Source organism: Pristis pectinata, chromosome 24, assembly GCF_009764475.1.
Source record: "Pristis pectinata isolate sPriPec2 chromosome 24, sPriPec2.1.pri, whole genome shotgun sequence".
Lineage (NCBI taxonomy): Eukaryota > Metazoa > Chordata > Chondrichthyes > Rhinopristiformes > Pristidae > Pristis > Pristis pectinata.
In genome coordinates, this window is record NC_067428.1 from 18,138,562 (window position 1) to 18,150,579 (window position 12,018).

The 12,018-nt window shown below is 40.7% G+C and overlaps 1 protein-coding gene across 1 annotated transcript in view; it reads right to left on the bottom strand.

The window, feature by feature from the left end:
- Nucleotides 1-1,186: 1,186 nt before the first annotated feature.
- The window catches only part of arhgef18b (rho/rac guanine nucleotide exchange factor (GEF) 18b), a 175,249-nt gene continuing 164,417 nt past the window's right edge, over nt 1,187-12,018 (bottom strand). Inside the window, 3 exon segments of the mRNA XM_052038289.1 lie at nt 1,187-6,628; nt 8,196-8,321; nt 9,289-9,694. Coding sequence (XP_051894249.1) covers nt 6,465-6,628; nt 8,196-8,321; nt 9,289-9,694 — 696 coding nt within the window. The 3' untranslated portion in view covers nt 1,187-6,464.

A 12,018-nucleotide genomic window follows, 5' to 3' on the forward strand; every position in this document is an offset into this window, starting at 1 on the left:
GGCAAAAGGCCTAAAAGCATAGTTCTCGTTTCACCTGTCCTCCATTTTAGATATTTAGCCTTATTCAGTAGTCAGGCCAGAGGGTGAAACCACACTCTTACAAAATGTCCCAATGCAATATCACTAGTTTTCTATTTATTCAACAAATCTTTTCAATGCATTTCCAATCACTCATTCCCAAAAAAGGGATTATAAAATAACAAAACTTCATATAATAATGGGGACCAGCTTCTGGAATAACACATACAGGTACATTTGTCAATATGTAACCTGGCTTTGTACTTGTTGTGGACACAAGAGTTCACATCTATAGGATTAAGCTATTCTTTTGGATGTGTAGTCCAGTCCTTAAACAATAAATGACTATGCCAATTGGGGTTCCTGAATAAAAAAAAGAATGAAATATGTGGTTTGTCCTTGAACACACAGACTCTTCCGTGGCTAAAGAGCCATGAGTAGACAGCAAAGTTACTGCCCCACCCTCCAGCGGAATTGCAGAATCAAGGCTTACCAGCACTCCCCACGTGGTTGACCTTTAAAGACTGGCTCTGGAAAACTTATTCAAGGGCAAGGTAGTATTCTGTACACTCTTGGTAATATGTTGACTTAATGAATAGTTTGACTGGTCAGCTATTAATTATGTCTTTATTTAACATGATGAATGGCTATTACCTATTACTATTATTTTGATATATTAATCCACTTTCCCAAACAGATCACTCATTTTTACCAGGTCCGGGGTCTAAAGGAGGCCAGGATCCAACTTGCTCTTTTTATCCCATCTCACTTCCACCATCTCAGCAACTCTGAACTCAATTAAACCCAATTCTCTCCTAGAATTGAATTACACATTCATTCATTGACGAGCTTCATTCCTATGCCCTAGACACCTCTTCCTCAATTATCAACATGCTAGTCCAAACTTTGAGCTCCAAGTAACTCCTCCACTATGCCCTTCCATTCACTGTGTTGAAATCAGAATTAAATTTCATTTTCTCAGTTTCTCAAAGTTGGGGCTCTGCTCATTTTGCTGTGGTCTCTCTTGAAAGCTTAGGGTCACTAGTTTTTTTTAAATGTTTAACTGTGGTGATGCGTTACACTACTGCCAAGGAACATTTAGAACTGGTCTTCCATGTGAGACACATTCAGTTCCAACCCAATCCATTGAGCACACATAGTCATCACAGAATAGAAACATGGTTTTCTTTATTGCTGAAATCAGATTCATTCTAGACAGGTCCTCATTTTACTGTGACAATTAGAATAATAATCCATCATAAAAACAAATTACTCAACATGCTACAATCTTGTTTACAATTCATTGAACAGGTGCACAATTTGACAGAATATTAACAAATCATTTCTCCTTTAAATTTTACAACATGTAACAAAACTAACAAGAACCTGCTTCACCTTTACTGGCAGTTGGGTGACAAGACAGTTCTGAACTATATACAAACTATACATCCTAATATATGATCAGAATCTCTCCACCCTTTTCATTAAATGCTATAGTCTAAGCAGACAATCAGATAACTTTACATTATAAACAGCAGTCCGGGACCTGAGTCACTAAATGTACATTTTATCTGTAGGTTTGGCAGGAACACTGATTCCATTCCATTGACAAATTCCCCCAACCTCTTAGTTTTCTTGGAAAATCTTCTGAAAGGCACTAATTTTGTCACAAGTGAATAATCATCTTTTTCTCCACCCTGTAATTTATTCCCAAATGGCCAAAGACTGAGATTCAGGGGAAGCTCACCTGGCCGTGGACACAAAGTCAAACAGTCCAGTCCACATACATTTTCAGAGGACAGCAATTAGCAGTGGCTGGTTTGGCTGCTTCTGTTTACAGCCCTATATAGCAAGCCCAATGCAGCAACACTGGCAGAGAGCACGTGAAGTGCACATGGTCTGAACTCCATACATCATTCAGTAATACTTCTGTGAGATTTAGTAACAAAACTGGTGCATGGTGATGGGCTGAAGTGAGGACGAAAGGGCAGTGCCTCAGTTGAATCCTAAATTATGTTAATTACCAAAGGCATTTATGGCACCTGACTTGTTTACTCATTCTGTATGATCCTTGTGCATAAGTGCAAATGTTATGAGCTCCATTCTGTAGTCTATAAACACCAGTTACCTTCATACTCTTGACATTCTTCTCCCCTCATGCCTCCTGATCAGAATTACCCCACAGGAACAGATAGAACCCTGGCACCCTACCTGAGGGACAAAGATTTGCAAGCAAGGCTGGATTTGAGTGTTAGCTAGATATCGGTGCCTGAATCTCTCTCTTTATTTTTCAACAGATCATGCCAGGAGTGAAACCCCTGGTGGATTTTTCATTAGCTCTAGATCACTGAAGTAATTCGTATGGATGCCAGATGGAGATCAACGCATAATTGACAGTGGTAATACCTGATTTATGCAACTCTTTTTAAGAATGCCCCGGACTTTGAGGTAAGAGTGGAGGGAGGGATCAACTGGAATTCACAGTGGCAGCTTAACTTTTGTTAGATCTTTTGCTAGGAACAGGCTTTTGCTTTGAAAGACCTAATTTATCATGGTGCTTTTTGAAAACTTTTAAAATAAAATTAAATTGAAAAATACTGGGAAGTTTACAGGGAAGCCAGGTTTGAATTTCAGCATGCAATCATACACAAGTTGAGGTGTTGGCTGTGCTATAAGAGGGATGGAAAGTGACCATCTTCCAAGGACGTCATGCTCCTCTCCGTTCAGAAAAATTCTGAAACTTGGAAATGCAAACCAGTAAACCAAAAACAAAATGATTTTAAAATCAGCATTATTGTCTGCCATATAGCTATTTGACTTTTTTGAGGACATTAATAATTAAACATCGGAACTCCAGCTCCAATCTCCCCTCTTCCAATGGACTCAAACTTGGCAATAGACAAGGACACGATCAATGGAGTCCAAACAGAAACACATCTCGAAGCATTGGAAGGTTTGCTGCATCTAAGTGACCCCAAGGTCCAACCTCTCGCATTCTGCCCCATGTGACAAGCAGACAATCTCATGCAATATTCAACCGGTCAGTGGAGACTCAGGTCCCTTCTGGCAAAAGACTTTAAGGGGCAAACCCTCAGCCTCAAGCAAAATCAAGAATATTGCAGGTCTATTAAGAGAGATGGACTTCAGGGAAGTCATGTGACCAGCCAGTAGTCATATGACAACACCTATCAGTGGAATGTTTGTGGTTTTGTTAGGTCTCCAATCACCACTTCAGACCAAAGTACAGTAACTTTTTAATAGAGTGCGTTAAAGTGCTCTATATGGCTTCAAAATTAACTACTGAAACATTTTACAGATTAATCAACTATAAACAAATAAAAAAATTGTCCTTAAGTGCAAATTGGCGAAAAACCTGCTCAAAAATTACAAGTGTAAGATATTCTAGTGGTTAATGCTTTCAATATCTTCAAGTTTCTTTAACCTGCTTAAAAAAACTTTTTTTCCCAATTAGAATGCAGTAATTCAAAAACGTCAGAGTAGGGGATATGCCTGTGTTCTCCAACTATTCCCCAATTATGATTGTAGACAGTTAGATTATTTACCAATTAGCTGGGTGTTGAAGTGGATAAGAGAGAAGGGTCAAATTTGGTTTAACCTGCATACACCAAATGCCATCACGGTAATCTTCAACCAAAGGATGTGCATAATCATGCCAGAAGCAGGGGTTTATTCCCTGCTCTCAAAGTTGAGATGTTACTTTTCCCACTTCCTCATCAACTGTGCATCCTCTGCAAGATCATGACCAAGTTCACAACAAGCAGAATGTCACCCACTCTGGGCACCAGCACAACAATCTCTTTCCTTGCACATGGAGATTTAAACCTGGACATCAAGAGTGAGCCCATGCTCATTTGCCTTGGTGCAACATAAATGTTGCATAAGGTAAGACTCCAACTTGCTCACATAGCACATTAAGAATGTACCTTCAATCAATAGAGCAATTGAGTGCTGGAGGGATCTTCAAGCCAGCACTGCCATTAAAAACACTATTCTCCCAGAGGAAATGATCCTCCACCAGTGTAGGCTCCAGTCCCCTTCAGTGGGTGGTCTGATGTTAAGGCATCCAATGAAAGCAAACAACCAGACATGTTGGGAATACTGGTCTATAACAATCGAAAAAAGAGGGTGCACCTGTTCCCTGGAATAAAACTTAATGTTATGTGCAAACGAATTAAAGATGCATGTGCACTTGCACAAGATACACAGCCATGAGCACATGCAGTAAGTTAGCATAGCTTCTGCCAGTTTGATTTTGATTTCGAACTTTGTTCTGCATTCATCAATTGTCGCTCGGATCAAACACAGATGCTCTCATTGCCAAATTAAACTCACCTGGGCTTTCTTCCCAAGTAGATCTCAGTGCAAACAAAAATTCAATTTAAATGGCAGTAGGGCCAAACCAAGACAGGGGATGTGTCAGTTTAATCTGCAGGTCTGCCATAAGCCAGTCTCAGCCAGGCCAGCAGGGAGGACGTGATCATTTCCTTCAGCATAAAGTACATCCTGCTCATCCTCACTGCCACCCAGTGACCTCTGTTATACAATGCAAGAGTGCAGACATCAGACCAAGGACAGGATGGTCTCTGTAGTGGAATAGTCAACTGACACACAATCTATGCTGACACAATTAGTATGCCCTTTAGGGAAATGCCATCAGGATAGCTACCGAGACTTTTCCACATCCCAGCTATGGAAGAGTGAACAACACAAATTCATACCAGGAGTGTGTGGATACCAGCAGTATAGTGGAAACCTTTGATGGGTTAAATGACTTAACTAATTTGTTAACTTTGAAATGCCCAAGCAGCATTGGGCTTCACCACCTCCCGAAGAACAAGGGGCTTAAACTAGTTTGGTCATCTCAACCAGCAGATGCTTTTCTCACCCTCACTTCCAATCAATTTTGCTTTGTGCTTTATTTTTTTCACTCTCTCAGTTGCTAAGAGACTCATGTCTAATGGATAATGAATGCCTGTGGGAGTGGGTACCCATAACAAATTTCAGTCCAGGGAACTGGGTCTAACTGCTGCCTCAACAGCCAAGATGCTGATCTCAGAGCTCTGAGGTACGCAGGACTGACCTGTGCTCTCCTGCTTCTGACAACACACCCGTTCTTTTCTCCACCCCACCTCCATCTCATGAGAAAAGAATGTCTTTGCAGTCACACCTGGCCATAGTCTGCTCCTCAGGAGCTGGTGTTCTGGCCAGTGTCCACAGTATCTGGATTTCACTACAAGAGTCCAAGAATGGCTCACATGAGTGTATTAGTCTCCAAAAATGGGTTGAGAAAAGCTCAAATAAAATTAGCCATTCACATAGCTTGAACAATGTGGGTGGTTTGGCAAAACTGCAACATAAAAATACAAGTTTAAAATACAATCAAGTCCATGCATGACCCAGAGTGTAGTTGGCCTTCCCACTCCCTACAGAGGAATATTTCTGACAACTGATCCATTAGTTTTCTCTTTGGTCCAGGACAAAACCCCAGCCAATCATATGGATCCCTTCCTCTAACTTTAGCACCACTGGGTCTGTCTAGTTGCACCCAATATAACAGTGAATCTGCACTCGAGTCCTTACCCCAAAACACCACCAATGATGCAAGTGCTGCAGCAGAAAGATAATTATAAAATAGTTGCATTAACTACCAAAGAATATTTGGGGATGCCCATTGAAAGAAATCATTTAAATCCAAACCTATCACATTCCCTACTGAATTTTGCTTAGACTGAAAAACAATGAATAAAATTGGCAGGATACTCATTTCATTACTGAGTGTATTTAAAAAAAAACTTTCAAAAAAATCCAGATTCATTAAAAAGTATAAATGTCAACATGACACTCCAGATTCCTGACATAAGGAAATTTCAGTGGATCCACTGCCAACTTTGCTTCCCTCCCTACCATTTCCAGGAGGGGTGGAAGTTTAACAGTTCAAGCTGCTGTCTCAGTCGGTCAATGCTTCCATTCCCAAACCACTCTTATCACATAACCCCAGTTTCCAAACGTGATTTGCACCAAGACGTGTCTCACAGGGAGGGGGTCTTAGAAGTCTAAACAGCCTTTTCCTGATAAATTCTTGATTGAATTACATTCCTGATAATGGGTGGAAAGGCATGCACAAAATATCAAAAGCAGATTTTAAAATGGGACACCCTTTCCGAACGTATAGACCTGCTGCCAGTAATCATAATGGCATGCTTTGTTCAGCAGTTGGATTCTGGCACCATCTCGATTCTGAAGAGGATTCGAGCACACTAGCCTGGGAGACCGTTGGCATGCTTCCAGCAGTTGTTGTTCCTGTGATCAGTACTGATGTTCCTCCATCCCTTCCCACCCTTCACCCCCAAAGTTATTTTGGGATTTGCCTGAGTTCTGTAGGTTATCCGGTGACTGTGATCACTTTTCTGTCTGCCCCTCATGATTCAGAAGAAAATGATCTCATTGCCAGATTCATCCTGTCCGCTGGGCGGCTGCTTTGTCACAGTGGCAATGGGTGCACTCTGGAGCTGGGATCTTCCACTTGGCATTGGTGCGTTCATTGCGTTTGACTGCGGCTCAGGCTGAATGTCCATTGGGACCACAGATTCTGGGATAGCAAAGGAAAGCATCAGTTAAAACTAGTAAATTCTTAGCAGTGGTGCATGTAGTTATTTGTTGCATCGTTTTTTTTTCTTACAACAGACACAAAATACCATTGGACTGATTCAAATTGATCCCCAAACTATCCACTGCTTTTTAGAAAACCTTGGGATATTTCACCATTTCAGTTCTTGTCCGGGAAAAGCAACCATGAGATTCAGGACTGGAGAAATATAAAATACAGAACAAACATTTTGGAATAGCCCACAATTCTCAGTCCAATGCTGAGCCAACCAACTCCAAGTTAAAAAAAATTTCTATATTGAATCCCTACTTTTCTGGGATACAGGAGCTTTCCCCACACAGCTGGTAATAGTAATGTGGTCAATTGGCTTTTGGTGATGCTGGGTGAGGGAGCCAGGTCAGTGGGATAACTCTCCAAATGGTGGTGTGGTCTTTAACCTTCCTATCAATAGACAAAGTATTATATTTAAATCTACCCATTCCCTGTCTCTCCCCCTCCCCCCCCACCCCATTAGATTTTTAGAAGAAAAAAGTGAAATATAAGCACCAAACAGCAATTTCCAAATTAAGGAGCCATGACTGAAGATATAGTTAAGGAGGCATCGAGGAAACTTTTGAAAATGTCTTTTCGAAAAATTTCCAGAGGGAACTGCAGTATGCAGAGATGTAGTTACTGGTTGAATAGTGGATTAGAGAAGGAAAGAGAATGCATCCTGATGTCAGGTTGGAGAATAGCTATCTGGGGGAATGTGCAGCTATTTTGCACAGTCCAACTGTACTACAAGAAGTCACAACAGACCATTTCTAAGAAAGATGAAGCTGGGCAATGTATCCATGCAAATCTCATCAGATGATGTGATGCATGAAGGGATATGAAATGGGACAAGGACCTTAAAATTCTGTGTGGACTCACTAAAGGACAACTTGGTGGAAAGATAGATGACCATGAGGAAAAAACACGACTTTACTGGCTGCAATGCTCTTTGGGATATTCTGAAAGGAATGTGAAAGGCATTATATAAATGCATTTCTTTCTTTGACAATAAGAGCTGTTTTCATAACAACAGTGGAGGTTACTGAATGATTTAATGGGTATAATTAAAATAATGAAAAGGTACAACAGAAATAATGGAAACAGATACCTTGGACCCTTGGATGTGAATGATGGACTGCAAGATTAAATGCAAATGATCTAGCTCAGAGAAGTGAATATTTTCTTTTTTTTAATTAGTCAGAGGCTGAGCGCCTTTATGATGCACTACTGGAGTTAGAGACTGTAGAATGAGGCAAAACTAATAAAGACAAAAGGGGCTGAAGAAGAGGAATATAAAACTTTGGGAACAAAGCGAATACATGGGCTTCTGCTTACATGATGGAAGACAACTAATATGAATTAATCAAGCCTAACAGTTTGTTTCTGCATTGTAATTTCCACATTTTCATGCTTCTTGAATCAGGTAGGTACACTAAATATGAACACAAATTGGTAGGGTTCCAAGGCCTGTTTCAATGTTGTTTTTCTACAACTACATCCAGTTGGTGATCCTCACCTTGATGGGAGAGACTTTGGCTGCTTGATATCACAGGGCTTGAAGACCTCCTGCCTCTCAGTACCCCATTATCTTTTGTGAAAATGCTTGCTGGGTTGTTTTGTCTTAAGTCTGCCGTGACTGACCCTTGAAGCAAAGAGAGCATTTTTAATTCAATAGATGCATAAAGGACAAATTGCAAGAAAAAGAAAGCAAGGGTAATGCTTGCTACTGAACCAGTTAAAGGGTGCTTTGAGCTGGTGGATACATTTGGGGCAACAATGGGCCACTATGTGCCTTCAATGCCCCAGGCTCCTGAGAGTAAAGAGCCTAGTTTCCTACTTCTGAATTCTGTCAAATGACTGGCATTCTGAAGGTATTGTAGTTAAAAAAGATAACAGCACTTATTTTGTTCTTTGGGGAAGTCTTCAGATGGAACTAAAAGGCATGGGAGGTTGGGGCTAAATATAAAGTTAGAGAAATTAGGCTGGTTTAAAAAGGAACAAAATCATATTCTTTGCATGTAACTGGAGATTTGACAAGAGTTGGAGATGACAAGAGGTTTCAATATCCAAGTTGAGGAGATGGCATTGAATGGATCACGCTGATGTATCATTGAGAAACAAGGTGGGGTGGGTTGGGGAAAGAGATAGGGGTAGGGTACATTGAATGGATTGTCTAATTCAGGCTACAAATTGAGTAGTTGAAAAGATAGCTGGTTGAAAGATAGCATGTTGAATTATATGAAATAATAAATGACACACAAGCTGGATATGAGGAAATATTTGGAAAAGGCAGGCCGGTTCTCTTGAGCAAAAGACTTTAGTGGTAATTAGGGCACCAGAGGATTGGGCTTCACTGGGAGGGAAAAGGCATTAGATTTAGCTTTGATGGATGAAGTGATCATTTGCTGCCCCAAAAATCTTTGCCTTCAGAATTCATTTGAACATGTGAATATGCCAAAACAGGAAAAGGGTTTGGGATTCAATTCAAACATTTACACAGAACAATAATATCTCATATTAGAGATCTGTGGCTGGTCCTGAACTGAATCTCAGCATTCATACACTTGTATGCAGGAATGATAAGTGAAATAATTATGAATGACGTGTACCTGATGCTGATGGCATTGATGAAGAGGGCATGCCAATAATGGATTGCCGGTCCTTGCCTTTTCCACCCTTCTCTTTTCCTCCTTTTGAGATGGCGAGTTTTGTGGGGATTTTCTGTTGTACTCCAGTGTGCTTCAGACTTTCATTAGTGGTGCTGACGAGATGAATGGGCACATTGGGTTTTGGAACAAGGGACTGTCGAATCTCAGGTGTACGTGCAAACGTTGAGACTGTGCTGTTCTCCCTTTGAAGCTGCATTTCAGCAGATCGCTCAGAATGTTCCATCAATGTGCTTGGCTGCCCAAGGTCCTTCATGCCATGCTGGGTCAGTCCTGCCTCACCCTGTGGTAAGAGGTTCACTTCTACTCTGTCTCCGTCAAGGCTATGGGAGTGAGTGAAGCCTGGAATCTAAGGTTCAACAATAACTTATGAGTCCACGGCATGCTGGATATCAATCACCTACTTGGAATGACAAAGTAGCCTCATGTTTTGGAAACATGCATATCAAGACTGTAAGGATGTAACAGGTGTAGGAATAATCCATACTGCCCCTCAGGACTGCTCCACATTCAATAAAATCACATCTGATCTTCTACCTCTCCTCACCTTCATGCCATATCTCATTTGATGACATATTATTCCTAAGGCCATGTAAACATACCTGCAGGATACACCAGCATACTGAGGAACATTTATTTTTGAACCTAGGGTAGCATTCTGGTTTAAGAGCTAGAAGGTTGTCAGTTCAAATCCCACTCCACATTATAGAGTTTGGCATTCCATAACCCTCTTGAAGATGGACATGCTTTTGGTACATAGGAAACATTTATGCTACAAACAACTAAAACAGATGGACTGTCATTTATTTCTGGATGGATCTTGAGTACAAATTCATTGATGGGATATGTGCATTATAACTGGCCTCTAGGTAGCAGTGAGCTGTTCTTTTGAACTAGTGCAATCCTTGTGTGGTTACTTTATGTTGTAGAGTACTGAGGTAGGAATAGCAATTTCCACATATAGACTTTGTGCAACGGGGAACTTGGAAATGGCACTATTGTTATGTGTCTAATGTCCTTGTCATGTGTCTAATGTTCTTGTCATAGACAAAGTGATGGGTTTGGGAGGTGCTGTTAAATTTGCAGACTCATTTCTTACATTACAGAGACAACATGTCAGAACCTATTTTGGCAACTTTTGGTACATCCAATGGTTTGAAAAGCCATTATATAAAAGTTTTTTTTCCCCTGTCACACATATTGAACCAAAGTTATTTTCTTCAACTCTACAGGCTAATCAGTAATACACCTCACTAATTTTGAACAACAGACTTATGACAGGTGCACATCCATCACACACTGTCCCAACAGCAAAACAAAGCTGAGCCAGATTTACCTCATGAACCATGCAAAGGGTCAATGTATCTCAACCATATGTATAGAAACAGGGTCTTGAGAGAGTCCAGCCCCAAGTTTGGCTTTCCTCCCAATGAAATCCAGTTTGCAAGGTTCCACTAACATGAACCAAGTTAAAAACATCTGCCACATTTCCCCAAATCACAGAGACTCCCCAAAGGATAATTCACGATAACAGAGAAATGTGGAACCTTAAAGGGCTTGATAAAACTACATAAAGGTAAGGGTTCATTCTTCGAGGAGTGGAGTTGGCCTTGCAATGCATTTGGGGAAAAGGTTAACAGTCATTTCCTCACATGAAAAATAAGATGCAACTTAAGTATTTTCTAGAAGCAAAAATATTCTTCTATTGCCAGTTTGTAAATCTTCCCAACAACAAATTATCACTTTTCCTCCACTGAGCAACCAATCCTGCACAGCCTTCTCAATAGACAAGTGGAATTAACAAAGGCTCATTGCACAGGAAGCTTCCAACAATTCTAATCACAAAGCTGCTCTCCTGCCCTCTGGTGGACTTTTGTCTTTAACCCAAAGAAATCTTGATGTAAGTTTCTAATCCATCACCTACAGAGACTCTGCAATGTACTACTACTTTAAGCCAACAATACTGAGGTTTAGTGGCAGTCTCAGTCAGGCCATCTCACCACAGATGGGCTGAAGGTCCCGTTCTTGTGCCGTACTGTTCTATGTTCTAGATTAGGGAGTGAACAAGAGAGGATATTGTCCTGTCAGTTTCTGTTTACTCAGTAGTATATTCAGCCCATTAGTAAATCTACAAATCATTTTCACCCCAACCTTAATTTTATAGATTTTGTACCCCTGCTCATCAGCAATGCTTTTCTAGTACTTACTTCAGTTGTTTCAAACTAAAACTTTGTAACATTTTTGTTAACTCATTCTGCTTGTACTTTTAACCAACAATCAAAATACAAGGTGAGCTGCCATTTGGCAAATCTAGTTACCCAGGCAAAATATATGTTGTGTTGATGATTATCTGGTCATTACAGAATGCCTTCTGTGCTATAAACAGACACTCAAATTGCTCAACCATAGTGGCTCTGAGCAAGAACGAACCAGCACACCCCTAACCTTTCCCCTTAGCCCAGCAAACTCTTGCTTTTCTGATAGTTTTGCAGCTTCCTTTTGCTACAAATGAATTGAATCTGCCTGCACAACCCCAGTAATGCCTTCCAGACCCCAACTTACTGTGCAAAATGAATTCCACCTGTCACTTTTGGTTCTCTTGATATCACTCATTTACATCCCCTTGTTCTCGACTCCTCCACCTGGGGGAACTGTTACCCTCTATGTCCATCA